Source organism: Mus caroli, unplaced genomic scaffold (assembly GCF_978045245.1).
Source record: "Mus caroli unplaced genomic scaffold, Mus_caroli_1 scaffold_1, whole genome shotgun sequence".
NCBI classification, from domain to species: domain Eukaryota; kingdom Metazoa; phylum Chordata; class Mammalia; order Rodentia; family Muridae; genus Mus; species Mus caroli.
Genome location: NW_028227256.1, coordinates 87,268,618 through 87,286,529, shown reverse-complemented (window position 1 = coordinate 87,286,529; position 17,912 = coordinate 87,268,618). Strand labels below are relative to the sequence as shown.

The following is a 17,912-nucleotide window of genomic DNA, read 5'->3' as shown; positions in this document are numbered from 1 at the left end:
ATGGTTGAATCTAGATTTCTCTCTTTAATGATCATTCACTTCCCCTCCAACATTAATTAAACAGAATCTCAATTCATAGTCCAGACATAAATAATGCTACTCACAGCTGTTTTCAGCCAGAAATATAGTTAATAACAATAACTATGCAGTAGATTTGATCAGTAAAGACAGTCCATATAGATCATTTTGAATAGGCGAGTGATGTCCATGAACTGATTGGCAATTACTTACTCCCTTGGATACTCAGAGGGATTTTAGTGGTGGTTTGGGACAACCGTGTATCTTATGCAAGCCTGCCAGACTGTACAGAATAGGGACTCAAAGAAGCTCTTTGGGGTCCTTTATCCTTTCACCTGAATTTTGGAGACTTCTCATTGGTGATGGGTAGTTTGGAATAAATTCTTTCTACCACTACTCTCCCTACAGAGCTAAGAATGTTCCATCTTTTACCTCCTCTAGGGAAATTCAGGACCTCCAGGGGCAACTGGACAAAAGGGAGACCCTGGTTACCCAGGACCATCTGTAAGTATCCATCCAATCGCTAACAAGTCACTAGGTGGGAGAAAGCCTGATGGGCTCCTTACATCTAATCTCTGAAAATGCCCAACCATCTTCTTTCCTCAAAAAAAAAAAAATCCCCTACATATGTGTTATCTGTTTACTAAACTTATTACCTCCTGACACTGCAATGGATAAAAAGCAGACGAGTTTTGAAATAATAAACTTTGGAAAATGTTTTATGGGGACCGGGAAGGTAGCTCAGTGGCAGAGCATGTACCTGTCATGGGCAAGATCCTGAATTTTCTTCCTAGAACCATAAACAAGAAAAGAAGTAGCATGTTTTTTTTTTTTTTTTTTTTTTTGTGGTACTAAGATTTGAACCGGAGGCCCCATTCCTACCAGGCAAACAGTTTCCCATTGAGCTAGAACTATGCTTTATATGCTATTCTGTGAGCTGGGGAATAGTATAATATTTGCCTTTATAATTTCTCACTGTAGGTTTGTTCAGAGAGAGCAAGCTGCAGTACAGTTGCTTGCACCATGTAGAAGCTGCACAACAAGACCAAATCTGGGTTTTGGGGGCACTTTCTTTGTTTATAAAATTCCTAAGGGAGCCACTGACTCAGTGTTTAAAATCCATCAGTCATGCGTTCCCCAGAGCCCAGGAGGAATCTTTGTCACGGATACTACATGGAAACTGATATATCAGTTTCCATATTTGGTTTGCCCCTCTACTGAAATGCATGAGGTTCGAGGAAGAACGGACAAGACAAACCAGGAGTGGGCCAACCACTTTGAGGGACTGGGTTGCTCAAAGGCAAGGGTAGAAGGCTGAGCTTTTGCATGTGATGGAGGCAGGCTGAGGGGTGATGCAGTTAACAAGGTGTGCTGAGCCAGTCATTTCAGGTCACTAGCCGAGAGAAACGGCTTCGGGGAAACCCAGCCAAGTATCTCCAAAGCTTGACCATCAGGTTGACAAAACATGGGGATAAACCACAGAAGTCGGTCATGAGTCTGTGCCTAGTGCCTAGGGGATGAGGTGCTTTTGACATGGAGGGGACAAAGTGATAATCCCTTACCTATGCTTCCTCAGGGGCAGGCTATGCAGAGTGAGCATCAGAAAGGACGCTGTGTCTGCAGGGGAAGCTGTTTTGATTGCCCAGAGTAGTTGAAAGGTTGTGGTTAGAGCCATGGGTGAACAATGAGCTACCAGGTGGGCGGAGTAGCGCTTATTCAAAGCCAGCTCACCTCTTAGGGCTTCTTCTGCTCCAGTGGTGGAATCCAATGTAGACAGAGGGGGCGTGGGAGCTCAAGGCTCTGCAGTGTCTGCTACATTTCTATTACTTCCCATTCTGTTCCTGTGGCTAAAGAATGGCCTTTTTGTTTCTTTATTTTTCTCCTTATTTGTTTTTTTTAAAGATTTACTTATTTATGTTATGCATACGAGTACACTGTAGCTATCTTCAAACACACCAGAAGAGGACATCAGATCCCATTACAGACGGTTGTGAACCACCATGTAGTTGCTGGGAATTGAACTCAGGACACTGAGTCATCTCTCCAGCCCCTTATTATAATTCTGAACACACACTCATTGTACAGGCCGTTGAGTTCCACACATGCTGTGATTCGAGTATGCCCACCTTCACTTCTCCCGTCCCCTTTCCCTTCTTAAACCACACCACATCCATCTGCTTCCTCTCTGAGACTTTTGTTGCTTGGTTTTACAGGGTCACAAGGGCAACCGAGGCGACTCCGTTGATGTAAGTAGTGTGTGTCCAGAGCGAACTGTTGTCTTACACGCCTGTCATCTGCTCTTCTTAACACTCTGATTTCCTCCCCAGCAATGCGCCCTCATCCAGAACATCAGAGACAAATGCCGTAAGTGCTCCCTCTTCTGTTGCCTGGGGCACATCATGCCTTCCTTCACCTTAAACCATGCTCACCCTGCAGACCTGGCTCTCATCCTCTCTTCTCTTTGTTTCCTTTATAGCTTGCTGCTATGGTGAGTATTGGTGATTTCACATTCTTCTGAGGAGAGACGGATCCTCTGAGGTGAGTAGGGCTTATCTCTGAACCCTCATTTCCCACAGGGCCCCTGGAGTGCCCTGTATTCCCAACAGAACTCGCCTTTGCCCTGGATACCTCTGAGGGGGTGACTCAGGACACCTTCAGCCGGATGCGAGAGGTGCTTCTGGGCATTGTAGGAGATCTGACCATTGCAGAGAGCAACTGTCCACGGGGTGCCCGCGTGGCTGTGGTCACCTATAACAATGAGGTGACCACAGAGATCCGGTTTGCTGACTCCAAGAAGAAGACTGCCCTCTTAGACAGTATTCAGAACCTCCAAGTGGCCTTGACCTCTAAGCAGCAGAGCCTGGAGACCGCAATGTCATTCGTGGCCAGGAATACATTCAAACGTGTGAGGAGTGGGTTCCTGATGAGGAAAGTGGCCGTTTTCTTCAGCAACAAGCCCACCAGGGCATCCCCCCAGCTCCGAGAGGCTGTACTCAAGCTTTCTGACGCAGGGATCACACCCTTGTTCCTTACAAGCCAGGAGGACCGACAGCTCATCAACGCCTTGCAGGTCTGTGCTCCATGCTTTGGCTCCCCCTCCCTCTCATCTTTGAGAAAGCTCTAAGGAATGCCATGTTCTCTGTGTAGAGTTTGTGTCCATTGGCTTCTGAAAAGTCTGAGAGAGCTGGGACAGTTGAGATCTCTTGTGAGGTGTCTAGGGCAGCCTGTGGCTTCAGCATCAGCACCAACCTCTGCAGGGCTGTAACTTACTCCCTCCAGGTCCTGCCATACATGGTGGTAGCGCTGGCTAGGTAGCAAGGCTCTGTGTTCTTGCTGGCCAAGTAGGGGCTGTTGGTGTGGGTGGATTCTGTTTCTCACTGGAGAGGGACAGTTCTGGCTCTTCACCAAAGGGCTAAGTTTGAGTTTTGCATGGCCCTGTTCTGACTTCCTAGAACATGTTGTTAAAGCTTTTACTTATTTTTACCTTATGGGTTAGAAGATCTTGGAGTTAGTGAGGGTCTCAATTATGGAGAAGCAGCTGGGCCACTAGATCCTGAGGCTCATGCCCTGGGCATAGCCCACCCTGCTCTGTTCTGGAGGAGACTCTCCTGAGTGCTTAGCCATTAGGAACCACAGGCTCTCAGTGAGGTTCTCAAAGTATGAGTGGCCTCAGGCTCCTCCCTACCCTGCACTATGCAAACCTTTCCTTAGCTAGCTCTCCCGGCCAGTCTATGCAGAGGACACATCCTGTTCTCCCTTGTATATCTTTCATTGTAACTGACCAGAACTATATTCAGGGCCACTACTAGTGACACTAGTCAAGACACAGGGACAACTGATACAAAGTACAGGAGCGCTTGGCCAGAATTAAGTGTCCTTAGTCCCCATTGCCACCTGCCTTAAACCGTGGTATGTAACCCCTTTCTGTGTCTTGGGTTTCTCTCTTGTGAGGTGAGGCTGTGTGATTTGGGCTCTGTGCCTTGCCAGTTGGTAGCACTACTTTTTGTGTCAGCAAGCTATGGCTTGCTCAGTGCCTCTGTCCCTCAGTGTATATTCTGCCAAACTGCTGCCTGGTTTGGGGCCAGACACTGGGTTTGGAGTTCAGTATTAAACTTGGGCTCCTGGCCATGAGTCCTTGTGAGGGAACAGTTTTGCTCATTTTATTTTGTGTGGGCTGAGGGACATAGAAGCATATGTGACCACAGATCAGAAAGGAATCCCCTTGCCCATTCGTATCAGTCACTTGTTACCTGGATGCCACACACCCATCACTGTGGTGGGCGAGATGTTTTCATCTCCAAGGAGGGATATTCTTGGTTGCCTTGTCACTGTCTAACCTGGAGAGGATAGAGAAGGGGCAGATCAGTGTTTGCTGCCACTGTTAAAACCACCACCATAATATTTTAGCCCCCACTGTTCATCAGAGGCATACCAGATACTTTGTTTAGTGTCTAATTAATCATCTGAGCAACCGGAGTCCAAACAATAAGACACTGTGCCATGGGCAAGTTTATCTCATTTTATTTTGTTCTGCTGTTACTCTGTTTTTATAATGGCTCCTTCTGTGTGTATGCATCCTGACATCTCCCTTTGTCTAAACCAGATCAATAACACAGCAGTGGGACATGCCCTGGTTCTGCCTGCAAGGAGGGATCTCACAGACTTCCTGAAGAATGTCCTTACCTGCCATGTTTGCTTGGGTAAGCTGCTCTTCTATCTGGGCATGGGGATTTATCCAACCATAGCCACCAAAGTTGTCACTACAGAGGGACTTTTGAATGAAGAGTGATAATGTTAAGTTAAGAATCAAGGCTCATTGCATTGACTAATGTAAAGACCACTCGAGGGAGTTCTGATCTTGGAATCTAGAGCCCACATGTTTGTCCTAAAGTACTTTTATTTAAGGCATAGCAAGTGACAGGAATATTTTAGTCTCACAGAGCACTATGAAGACTTTAAGTCATTGAAAAGTTTCATTTAGTGAAATGAGGGAACAAAAACTGAAATCTGGGCACAATTAAGGCAGAGAGGCATAGTCTAAGTATATATCCTAGGTTGTTTCAAGCTAGTGATTCTCCTGCCTCTGCCTTTCAAGTGCATGGATTTTGGGCGTGCAGTGAAGTTTCTATCTCCTCTGATGATTGTAGTCACTTGAGTCCCAGAAAATTGGGACACTGCTGGGACCACATGGTAATTGGCCACTGTGATTTTTTTTTCCTAGACATTTGCAATATCGACCCATCCTGTGGCTTCGGCAGCTGGAGGCCTTCCTTCAGGGACCGGAGGGCAGCAGGCAGCGATGTGGACATAGACCTGGCTTTCATCTTGGACAGCTCAGAGGCTACCACACTGTTCCAGTTCAATGAGATGAAGAAGTACATAGGCTATGTGATCAGACAGCTGGACCTGAGCCCAGACCCGAAGGCTTCCCAACACTTTGCCAGGGTGGCTGTTGTGCAGCAGTCAACCTACGAGTCTGTGGACAATGCCAGTGTGCCGCCTGTGAAGGTGGAATTCTCACTGACAGACTATGGTGCCAAGGAAAAGCTGTTGGATTTCCTTAGCCGGAGGATGACCCAACTCCAGGGAACCATGGGCCTGGGCAATGCCATTGAATACACTATAGAGAACATCTTTGAAAGTGCTCCAAACCCACGGGACCTCAAAATTATGGTGCTGATGTTGACCGGTGACATGCAGAGGCAGCAGCTGGAGGAGGCCCAGAGAGCCATTCTCCAGGCCAAGTGCAAGGGTTACTTCTTTGTGGTTCTGGGCATTGGCAGGAAGGTGAATGTCAAGGAGGTCTACAGCTTTGCCAGTGAGCCCAATGATGTCTTCTTCAAATTTGTGGACAAATCAACTGAGCTCAACGAGGAGCCTCTGATGCGCTTTGGGAGGTTGCTCCCATCCTTTGTCAGCAGTAAGTCCTGTGCCACACGTAGTGTGTTCTGCCTATGGCTTTATTCTGGCTCATACTCTCAGGTCACAAGTCTGGGTGAACAGTCATAGAAAATACATCTTCATGCTGATGTGACTTTTTCATTCATCCAACACACACACACACACACACACACACACACACACACACACACATACACACACACAGAGTTATACATGTGCCTACCTTGTGCCTTGAGTTAGGAGCTAGAGAGTCAACAAGGCACACACAGACACATCCCTTGTCTTTCTTTGCTCACCTATTATGCCCGTTTGTCTGATGCTTTCTATCCATAAGGCACTGATGCTCGTCCAGAGAGTCCACAACTAGGTTCGAAAGTGGACCAAACACACATTGACTATGCATGACCTAGAATGCTGGTTGTGCCATAGGGAAGCCTATCCTGTCAGGGGGCTTGAGGGAAGCTTTTAGAAGGGTTTGCATTGATTTAGGATTTGCTGCCAAACCCATGCTTGCCTTTGGGCAGAACTCATCCTACCTTCATTTCTTCTTCCCTTATGAACTTCCTCTTTAGCAGCTGTTCTGCAGTTATCCAAGGAACTAATTTTCAGTTGTCCCCACCTTTGGACCGTAGGCTTAGGGTATCTGTTAATCGGCTCATGGGTCTTTTGTCCCTGTACCTGTGATCTCTTGAGACTGTATCCTCCCTGGGGATAGTTCAGACCTGACATAGTTCATGTCGAATGAGCTCAGGTCACATATTAAACAAATGAGGGAGGCCTATAAAACCTAAGACGGCATGTCTATGCTGAGTCATCATCGCAAGACAGCATGCCCATGCTGAGTAATCACTGCTCAGCAGAAAGCTGAGGACCACGAACAACACACTATTCACATCATGAAAGTCTGTCCTGCAAAAGATTTAGGAGAAGATGTGAAGGAAAGGAGAGCCTCAGCTTTACCCAGGGATCCATGCTTCTGTCTTAAGAGGATTAAGCAAGAGTGTACCCCAGAAAGCATTCAGAGAACCTTGAACATAACTGGATTGTAATTTGATGTTCAGCGAGTGTCTGGAAACTGTCCTACTATCTACATAAAGTTCCATCCTAGCCTGGTCTGCTCTTCCACATTGAGGACATATTACCTTTAAATGAATCATCCAAGTAGTTATGCAACTAACTCATCAAGCTGATTTTAATTTCCATATGATTCACATGAAGTTTGATTTTTTTTTTCCCCTCTCTAGGTGAAAATGCATTTTACCTGCCTCCAGATCTCAGGAAACAGTGTGATTGGTTCCAAGGGGACCAACCAGTGAAGAGTGGCGTGACGTTTGGTCACAAACAGATGTAAGTAGTTATGACTGTCAAACCAAATATCATAGCACTAAAGTAGCTGTAGAGGCTCTCCAGCCAATCCCTAGCTTCATGGACTGAGACATTGAAATATAGAAATATGAATTCCCTAAAATAGTGTGAGTTCTTATTACATTCTTTTGTATTGGTTAGCTTTTGTTACATAATGAAGTACCCAGAATTTAGTATCTTAAAACAAGAATAATTTGCAATCCTGTGGGTTAGAAATTTCTGACTGGGTTTAGCTGGGTGGTCTGTCTGTCTGTCTGTCTGTCTGTTTGTCTTTCTCCCAGCCTCCTTTATGTTGATGATGATAAGTTTCTCAGCTACAGACAGGCTGGTCTAACCTGGTCTTAGTGGGAAGATTCATCTCTGCTCTACATGATTTCTTATCTTCCAGTGGCATAGCCTGGGCTTGTTCACAAGTTGATCAGGAGCGTTTTCGTTAGGAAAGGACTAAATATAAGTTCTCTTGAGACATAAGCCAGGCCTAGCACATTGTCATTTTAAACCACATTTTATGGGTCAAATATGCCCAGAGCCTAGATTGAAGTGTGGCAAGTGTGAACAGAGTTGGGGACTATATTACATTACGCATCCCTTCCCCTGTCTCTATCCTTTCTTTTTTGTCTTTTTGAGATCCTACTGACTAGTCCATGTTGGCCTGGACCTTACTTGGTAGCCCAGGCTGGTCTCAAACTCGTGGCAATTCTCCTGCCTCATCTTTCCAATGTGTTAGGATTACAAGCGTGAGCCACCCACCTCACCTAATGAGTAGATACTTGATGGTGCAAGCAAATAGTACTGATTTTGTTGTGTACGACTCAGTTGATTGTTTAAATTAAAATGTTGTTAAATATTTATTCTTCTCCCTTTTACTTTGCACCTTTTCTTTTCCATTGAAAATAGAGTATCAGATTTATGAATAATTAATGTAATCATTTCAAATAATTCTATTTTAATATTCTGTTCAATATTTTCTTAGAGGCAGATTCTGAAAGTAAGAGCTGTAGTATATATAATATTATAGAAGGTTTATAGAAACCAGCACCTTCATGTTGCTAAACAGCAAGTTCCCTGTAGATCATAGGATTATGACTCTAGAGCATGCAAAAGTATGGCTATAGGTAATGTTTGATTTGTTTTCTACAGAAACCCTCCACATACTGCTAACTCAAGTCTTACATCCAAAGTTGTGACCACAACGAAGCCAGTGACAACAACCAAACCAACAGCAATTGTAAACCTGCCACCTGCTAAGCCAGCCCCAGCGAAGCCAGCCCCTGCTCAGCCAGTTCTTGCTAAGCCAGACCCTGCAAAACCAGCCCAAGCGAGACCAGCCCCTGCTAAGCCAGCTTCTGCTAAGTCAGTGCCTCCTCAGCCAGTCCATGTTCAGCCAGCCCCTGCGCAGACAGCTTCTGTAAGACCAGCCCCTGCTAAGCCAGCCCCTCCTCAGCCAGTCCCTGCTAAGCCAGCCCCTCCTCAGCCTGCTGCTGCTAAGCCAGTCCCTGCTAAGCCAGCAGTCCCTGCTCAGCCAGCCGCTGCTCAACCAATGCCTGCTCAGCCTGTCCTTACTAAATCAGCCGCTGTGAAACCAGCCTCTGCCAACAAGCCTGTGGCAGCCAAACCTGTGGCCACGAACACAGCCACAGCCACAGCCAGACCTGCATTAGCAGCGAAGCCTGCTGCAGCGAAGCCTGCAGCAACGAGACCCCTTGCTGCTGCCGTAAGGCCAGTTGCTACCAAGCCAGAGGCCCCCAGGCAACAGGCCAAACCAGCTGCCACCAAGCCAGCCACTACTAAGCCCTTGGGTAAGAAAGCCTGCTTAGAGACACCATCTTTTATGCCTGCATTTAATACTCCAAGGACATGGCCCTGGAAGCTGGTCTACAGGGTAGGCTGATGACCCAAGGTGGGCATAGTTATATGATAGACCTTAGAAGATGCTAGCTAGGCAAAGGATTGTCCACATATTGCTTTTCTCTGCACCGTGAAGCAGTTTTCCCTTGTACAACCTCTCAAGGATGCTGGGGTCCTGAGGAAGACTGATGCTTCCTGTACGTTCAGGCCTGCTTCCCTGGCTGTAGCTTCTCTGCTGTAGAGCCCCATCCTGGTTCTCTGGCTCTTCAATATTTCTGTCCCTATCTTCCATGGAATTCCCTGAGCCTTAGGAACAGATGCTGTGTTTTAGATGTTATCAACCAGAGCAGGGCACTCTATGGTCAGTTGTTCTCCCAGTTTTCTCACTGTGATGAATTGTTTCTGCTGCAAAAAGAAGCATCTTTGATGAGGGGTGAAAGCTATGCTTATCTGTGGGTATAAAGATAGGTGTTTAGTAATCACATGGCAGCATAGTAGGCTCTTCTCTGGGTCCCATGGCCTCACCCTCCATGGGCAGCTGGCGAGGTCCTGTGATGCTCTCTCATCTATAAAGTGCAACCTCAAGAACCCTGTAATAGAGTCATACGAGAAATGTTTTGAAATATTTTAAGTAAGCTTATGACTTGATGTTGGGCCATACCCATAGGTATCCTTGGTTGCATTGTGGAATGTGGGTCATGCGTTGGGTGCTCCTGACTCCGAGTGAGAGAGAAAGGAGAAGCTTGCTATTTTGTTCTGGTTAGGCAGCAGAGTGGAGGCTTTCTCTCTCCCCCACTCTGTCCCTCCTTCCCTTCCTCCCTCCCTCCTCCCCTTCCTCCCTCTCTTCTTTTCTTTTATCTTTGCTTCCTTCCTTCCTTTCTTCCTTCTTTCCTTCCTCCTTCCTTCCTTCCTTCCTTCCTTCCTTCCTTCCTTCCTTCCTTCCTTCCTTCCTTTTTTTCTGGAACTAAACTTGCTCCCCTTCTAATGTGACTCAGGAAGATCAAAGCTGGTCCTGTGCTAATCTATTCCTTCTTTCCAAAAGGGATGTGGTCACAGAAAGGGGCCCTACACTGATTATTGTGGCAGTATCAGGGGTTGGTTCAATAAAGTGAGAAATGATACCTCAGAAACTCAGTTCTCCCTCAGAGGCTGACCAGCATGTTCATTCTGACCCAAGAAAAGCACATTCCTGACTTTGTGTGTGTGTGTGTGTGTGTGTGTATGTGTGTGTGTGTGAGGGGGGGTGAGTTAATGAGACTCAGGGGGTATAATTGTTAGCTTTTCTGAGAAGATGTAAGAAGATTCTACAGAATGTCATAATCTATAAAGGAAGATGAATCTAGAATATATGTGCTCATGAAAAAGTAGGAATTATCTTTACCTATGAGCAGACAGAAAGCTGAGACAGTATGTTCTTGTCATAGCCTACAACACCATGATTTTTCATGTTTGCAATCCTTGAGCTGGTCTTGTACTGCCCATGTAACTTCCTGCTAGCATGCTGGAGCTTACATTTCAAAGTATCTTCTTCACAAGGGGTTTTTGGTAGAAAAATGAAAGTAGTCACTTATGTACCTTGTTGATGAATAAGGATGTGTTTGAGTCACTATGCTCTTACATGCCAGGCAGGCTGGTGGAGGAAGTGACTGGTGAAGGGGACACTAGCTCCCTTTCTTGGCGAGCTTCAGGCCAGCTGTCCACCAACATCTCCCAGATCTCTTCTGAAGCTCCTACATGTGCTCCTGTTGTGAGGAGTTTTAATTTTATAAACTCTGCACTCTGATCTTTCAGCGAGAGTGTCCCGAGAAGTCCAGGTCTCTGAAGTCACGGAGAACAGTGCCAGACTCCACTGGGAGCGGCCCGAGCCTTCCAGCTCCTTTTTTTATGACCTCACTGTAACCTCGGCCCACGACCAGTCCTTGGTTCTGAGACAAAACCTCACTGTCACTGACCGTGTCGTTGGAGGCCTACTGGCTGGACAGCTGTACCATGTCGTAGTGGTCTCCTACCTGCAGTCTCAGGTCAGGGCCATCTACCAAGGAAGTTTCAATACGAGTAAGTACTGATGACTTGAGAGCACTTGGGTCTTAATTTCTACATGGTATACCAAACAGGATATAAAACAATGATGTCTTGAGTCCATCCTGAAGCACAGACACAATTAAGTACAATCCATCAATCTTGGGTACTGAGGCTACACCCTGAAAATCGAAACCACAGCAACAGCATAGGAGACAGCGTTCCCTGTGCCATATGCTCTCATTCTTGGTTCCTGGGACCCTTTAAGGGGGAGACCAGATTTTCTCTGCCTTAGCCTATCATGTCCAGGTGGCACGTGGGAAATGGGGACCTGGATCCTGGCAGGGAAGACGGTGGGATCTCTGTTGCCACTTTTAGTTTCCGAGTCAACTACTAGTTGGCTGTATTTTCTTTTCTTATAGAGAAAACCCAGCCTCCACCTCTTCAGGCAGCACACCGAGCATCCAGTTCAACCATCAACCTCATGGTGAACACAGAACCATTGTTTCTCACTAAAACAGGTAAGCCGTGGCAGTACTAGGTCCCCTAATGGACTTCAGAAAGCATTCTCTCAAGAATTGCAAACCCTTTGAAATTGAGGTCACCTGCCTGAGACTAAGTCACATGACTTCCACGGGATCAATTCCAAAGGGGTCCTCAGCTGCTGGGTTTCATCTCACTCTACATGGTCTCGGTTTCAAAAGCAGAGGAACCAAGCTTGTCACCATAGTGTTAGAGGAAGCTGGCAGGAGCTGCTTCTGAGCCCATGGCTATTATGCATGGCTCCACCAGTCACTTCCTCTGTGTTATGTTGAAACTGGCTAGGGTTGACTTGTGGTCTGTGGTGCTGCAAAGAATAGTTTCATTCACTTACCGAATCATCTATAAGACACTGCTGAGGAGACCCAAGGTAACCAGACTGGATCCTACAGAACATGTGGGTTCAGATATATTCTCAGTTCTCGAAACGCCACATCTAGGCTTGGTCTTGTATACCACTTTCCTGGGTACCTGAGCACAGAGTGTGTCTGTTAGTGACAGGCAAGATTGCTGTTCTTGGGACACAAGTCTGAGAACCTGTAACCCTCCCTCCCCCTATATAAGTTGCTTTTCTATTGCTACGACATGTTCTTGTCATGTGGTCACTTGGTCATGACCAAGGCAACTTATAGAAGAAAGAGTTTATTTTGGGGGTCACAGTTCCAGAGGAATAAGGGTCTCTGAAGATGGAACAGAGGTAGGAGGCAGCAGGCAGCTGGAGTAGCAGAGAGATCCTATCATGATCCACAAACAAGGGGCTTAGAACTCATTGGGGCTGATGGAAGGCTTTTAAAGCTTGAAAGCTTACCTGTGACACACCTTCTCCAGCAAGACCATACCTCCTAATCTTTCCTGAGCAACTGGGGACTGTCTTAGGCTGGGTGACTGTTGCTATGATGAAACACCATGACCAAAGCAACTTGGAGAGGAGAGGCTTTATTGGGCTCACGCTTCCATATCACTGTTCATCACTGAAGGAAGCCAGGACAGGAACTCAAACAGGGCAGGAACCTGGAGTCAGGAGCTGATGCAGAGACCAGGGAGAAGTACTGCTTAATGGCTTGCTCCCTATGCATGGCTTACTCAGCCTTCTTTCTTATAGAACTCAGAACCACCAGCCCAGGGATGGCACCACCTATAATGGGTTTGCCCTCCACCATCAATCACTAATTAAGAAAATGCCCTACAGGCCTGCCTACAACCCTATTTTATAGCGGCATATTCTTAATTGCAGTTCCCTCCTTTCAGATGACTTCAGCTTGTGTCAAGTTGTCCCAAAACTAGCCAGACCAGGGACCAAATACATGTTCAAACATTTGAGCCAATGGGAGCCATTCCCATTCAAATAACACTTTCATTTAGCAGAATGGAGGCTTGGCTAACTAGATTTGAGAAAGTGACTACACAGTGATCAATATGCTTGACTTAGGCACCAAAGGCGCCATTAACTAACATGAGAACTCAAAATCCTGGGAGACTTTAGTTATGGTACTGTTTCATAGTCCTCAGAGTGCAAGCCCCTGCTTAGCATGGAGATTGTCTGATGCCTTCTGGCCAGTCAGGAGGAACAGGATGCCTCTCAATACGTGCTTCCTTTCTGTGAGTCATCATTCATAAGCAGCCTTTGTAACTGCCTTTGTAACTGTACTAGACGGAAGAGCTACCACTGTCATTTAACAGCAAGCGACTGCATGGTGTCCAATGTCTCTAGCCTTTCCTGTGAAAGGCTAGCAGAAGAATAGGGGGTTTTCCCAATAGAAATTCTTGGGACTGAGGGAGGTGGGGCTCCATACAGGTGGTGGTAATTAACTACAATGGCTGAGAGATTCTATATAAAGCCTTGAAGAAATTGAATGCTATGGTGTAAATGCAAACTGGAAAAGTGAAGTAGGTGGGTGAAGTGAGAGTTGGTTGGGGGAGGGGGGAGGAGGTAGAGGAGGAGGGGGAGGAGATGCCACTGCTCATCAGTTTCTGCTGCCCACACCAAAGACTACAGACAGACTTTTGTTTCCTGCCTGGTTCTGCCCTGCAGCTCACAGTCTATTCTGGTCTATTCTTAAGCCACCATGGTAAGGATGCCCCAACATGAATGCTGACCTCAAAAGAAAGCCACATCTCTGTGGCTGGGGTTTCTTGGATTTTCCTTCAAGATACTGTCACAGGGTCAGGGAGATTGCTCAGTGGGTAAAGCACCAAGGGTGTAAGCTTGAGAACCCATGTTTGAACCCCAGAACCCCTGTAAATGCGGAAGGAGAGAATCAACTTCACAACATTTGCCTTTGGCCGCCAAACTCATGCTACGGCCTACCCCTCTCCTGTCATGCTCACATGCACAATAACAAATAAAATTAGGAAAAAAAAAAAAACAGAAAACCAAACACCAGCCAAAGAAGATCCAGAATACATTCACTTCAAAGACACAGAAAGCTGTGTGTTTAATCTGATTCCCTCTTCCTAGCTTTTGCCTCTGAGTGTGGAAAATGTAAAATTTCCAGCAAACTCTTGTTTCATTGAGAGACTTGGAGGAACTCCTAGACAGCAAGATTTAGGGATAAGTTGGTTTCTTTATGTGTGCCTCTGAAGGCTGAGACTGTATAAACAGTGTTTAGTTAGCGTAAACAACATAATCTTTAAACACAAATCTGGGTCAGGCTGTTCTGTTTTTAAATGTGGAGTTGCTGCTTCCAGAATCAGGGAAGGATTTTCTCCACAGACATGTAACACTGTCTGACAAAGAGGGCTGATTTGGGTTTTGTTTGTAACGGGGACCCACGTTCCTGTCAAGGCCGCAGAGCATTTGTTTGCGGGTGAATCTAAAATCTGTCTCCGTCCCGCTCATGGCAGTGAGGCAGTCTGAGGATGCAGGTGAATGTTTGTGTCTTCTTGACAAAGCCTGACAGGGGAGAGAAGTCTGACTTTGTGTCTCCCAGCTCAAGCCTGTCCTTTTGCTAGAGAACTGTGCTTCCATAAGACCCTGCCTCGAGGTGAAGGTTGATTCTGCTGGTAGACCTCCAACAGCATCCACACCTTGCCTTTCAAGGTTCTAGACTTTGCAGCATTACATTTGAAATGGTTAGAATTTGTATTTTGAAAACCAAGCAAAGCAGACCTTCCTTAAAATCTCCACTCTACCCTTTGCTTCCCTTAGCTCTCAAATATTACAATGCAGCTGCTTTTAAGTAGTAAGGTTACTGTCTGCTAAAGCCACTTAGCAATGACTGAATAAGTCCTTCAGTATTGTCTTACTCGAGGAAAGCAAGGAGGGGCACTTTGTGAGGGAGAGCCTTGAGTCAGGTTGGTAGCTACTCCCACAAACATGCAGATTAGCTGATCCTGAGCCTTTGTTGAAAGAAGGCTTAGACTTTCAGACTTTTAGATTAAAACATTTTACATGCACATGTCTTTCCCAGCAAACTCCAGCATTTGCCAGAAAGTTCTGTAAACAGAAGTCTTGCTGTTCTCAAACTGTCAATTTACCTCTGTAGGCATCTGGGGGACCCAGCCTTATTTTGCAACTGGCTCCAGCAGGAGTGTGCATTCAAACCCTGAACTTCCTTAACTGGAGACAAACCAAGCTTCCGGCCCCCACACAGTCCTGCCCTGGGGCATTTCTGCTGCCCGAGAAGCTTCTTCTCCATCTTAGTTTTATGTGAGAGGGAAGAAAAATAGTCGGCTATACTTGTGTCTGCACACACACTTAACACGATGAACATCTGTTGAAGGCCTGGCAAAAAGGCCTGGTGGTTAAAAGTGGTTGCTGATCTTGCAGGGGTCAGAGGTCAGTGCTAGCACCCATGTTAGGCTGCTCACAACTGCCTCTGACTCTAGCTCTAGGGGAACTGACATAGAATACAAGCATAAACAATAAAGTGTATATATTTACTTTTTTTTCAAAAAAAGAATACTCAATTACAATTTATATACACTTTCAATCTACTTTCTTCTTGAAATGTATAGTCTAACAGAATTTAATGCCATTTACCAAGGAGTATGAAAGTCCATGGTCTGGAAAGTCAGTGGTCCATGGTCTGGACAGTGTAGACAGAAAGAACTGGAGAGCAGATGGCCTGGAAATTGAAATGGGGAGAAGTTAGTCATTTTATTTTTGTTATTCAGTGACAGCTAATAGTTGAGATTCTTGCTGTACTTTTTGTTTATTCTTTGCAAACCTGAGACTGACTGCTATGTCAGTTTAATAATGAAGAAACAGAGGCTCAGGTAAGGTTAAAACCTTCCCACCAGGAAATTCTTCTCTACAGTAGCATTGAGATCCAGCCACAGACTCCAATATGGAGTCTGGAGGCTGAGGCGTTGGCACAGACCTACTGATGCTCCTTTCTCCGTTTGATCCTGTAGATATATGTAAGCTGTCCAGAGATGCTGGGACTTGTGTGGACTTCAAGTTACTGTGGCACTACGACCTAGAGAGCAAAAGTTGCAAGAGATTCTGGTATGGAGGTTGTGGGGGCAACGAGAACAGATTCCACTCCCAGGAAGAATGTGAAAAGATGTGTAGTCCTGGTAAGTGGCCCCTCTCTCCCTGGGGTTTTATTTATCTATTATGCATAGAGAGGAGAGATCGGGGTTAATTGCCTCACCGCTGAGAAATGCCTGAATTACAATGGTTATGGAAAACCTGAAAACAGTTAAATCAAATCCTCAGATAAGATGGACCAATGAACCATTAAAAAGATAAAATTTTTAATTTTACACACACATGAAAAAAAAGCCACAGGAAGTTAGTGATTGGAATGACTGATTTGTTTCTTGAAAGCATATGTGTATCTTTGGTGGTTGGGAAACCCAGAGCCAACCAAACACATCAGGAACATTAGCACATCCTTGTCACTTTAGAAGTGTCACAGTACACATGATGGTTAGAATAGAATAATGATCAACAACAGAAGACTAATGATAAACACATATATATTCATTTTTAAATAGCTTTGCCTCCTATAAACAGTAGTGTTGACACCGAGGTTATCCAGTCTCTCTATCATAGTGAGCAGTTCAATTAGTAATGGCACAGAGTTCAGATTCCGCATGGCCCAAACCTGAAGCCACAAGGACCACAGGAACCAGTAAGGAAGGGCTACAGACTAGAGGCTGTGGGATCGTGCTGTGATAAATACAGTATATTTTATGTTTATTGACCTCTCTTCTTTTCTTCTCCCTCTGTCTTCTCCCTCCACTCTTCTCTCCTTCCCTCCACACTCAATGCTCTCCATACCCAGAGTTAACAGTTTGACAAGAGCCTAAGCACGGCCTTCAGGCAACACGTACCTCTGGGAGAAGGAGGAGGCAGCCATTTCTAACTCGTTTCTATAAGAGCTCTGGGTAGATGCCTCAGCACGGTGCCTTTTCATGCTTTGATTGACACTCAACCTCGGGAGGAAACCCTCTGCACGTGACCTGTCAATATGGTGCTAAATGTGTCTATGGACCCTGCTCTCCATCTTCAGGCAGTTCTACCGTATACTTGGACCCTTGGGTTATAGCTAGCCACTGCTGGTGTTTATGTGAACATTCCTATAAATTCAATTTCCCTCTGGAGTTCCACACTACGCCTGTGCCAGGCAAACCCTGTGCCTAGAACATAGCCTGGACGTCACAGCTACTCTGTACATTTCTGCTTGGTTCATTCCTCTGTAGTTGCACGGCTTAGATGGAGAAACAAGAGTCTAACCTTCTCATGGTCCCGGTTTCCTGGATTAGACTTCGAGCAATATTCCTCTAAATCCTCTGACAAATGATCTAATTAGAAGAAATCAGACCTCTTTCCTGTGTGCATTGCTGGGACAAATGCCTCCATTAGAGAATTCAAATAAAGTCCTAATTGAGAATCTCTTTGGTGGTCTTCTAAGGTGGGTTGTTTTTCAATGTTGTTGTCTTGGAGCTTGGAGGTGAGATTCAATGTTTAAAATTTTTGGGAAATTTATACAAAGAAACTTTTAAATAAAGTATATTGAATGTGCCATGAGTTTTGGTGGTCTTGGTTCTCTTCTTTCTGTAGTGTCCACTGTCAGGATTTCCCCATGGCTGAGGACGTTTGGCTCAGGCCCAGACTCGGGTTTCATTGAAAGGGTCAGAAAACCCTATGGGACTGTGTTCTGGGAGGCTTACCAGCCTTTTTGTGGAAGATCTAGGATATACTACATGTCAGGGCCAGGATCACTGTCCTCTTTCTAGAGAGCCCTGGATAGTTTGAGACTCAAGAGAGG

The 17,912-nt window shown here is 45.7% G+C and overlaps 1 protein-coding gene across 1 annotated transcript in view; it reads left to right on the top strand.

The window, feature by feature from the left end:
• Col6a3 (collagen type VI alpha 3 chain) overlaps positions 1 to 17,662 on the top strand; it is a 76,684-nt gene extending 59,022 nt beyond the window's left edge. Inside the window, exons 32-44 of the mRNA XM_021161500.3 lie at positions 460 to 522; positions 2,232 to 2,264; positions 2,346 to 2,382; positions 2,495 to 2,506; positions 2,595 to 3,088; positions 4,622 to 4,718; positions 5,240 to 5,938; positions 7,164 to 7,266; positions 8,425 to 9,083; positions 10,924 to 11,187; positions 11,574 to 11,672; positions 16,048 to 16,212; positions 16,926 to 17,662. Of these exons, the coding sequence (XP_021017159.1) occupies positions 460 to 522; positions 2,232 to 2,264; positions 2,346 to 2,382; positions 2,495 to 2,506; positions 2,595 to 3,088; positions 4,622 to 4,718; positions 5,240 to 5,938; positions 7,164 to 7,266; positions 8,425 to 9,083; positions 10,924 to 11,187; positions 11,574 to 11,672; positions 16,048 to 16,212; positions 16,926 to 16,939 (2,739 nt within the window). The 3' untranslated portion in view covers positions 16,940 to 17,662. The remainder of the gene's footprint in view (positions 1 to 459; positions 523 to 2,231; positions 2,265 to 2,345; positions 2,383 to 2,494; positions 2,507 to 2,594; positions 3,089 to 4,621; positions 4,719 to 5,239; positions 5,939 to 7,163; positions 7,267 to 8,424; positions 9,084 to 10,923; positions 11,188 to 11,573; positions 11,673 to 16,047; positions 16,213 to 16,925) is intronic.
• Positions 17,663 to 17,912: the final 250 nt, after the last annotated feature.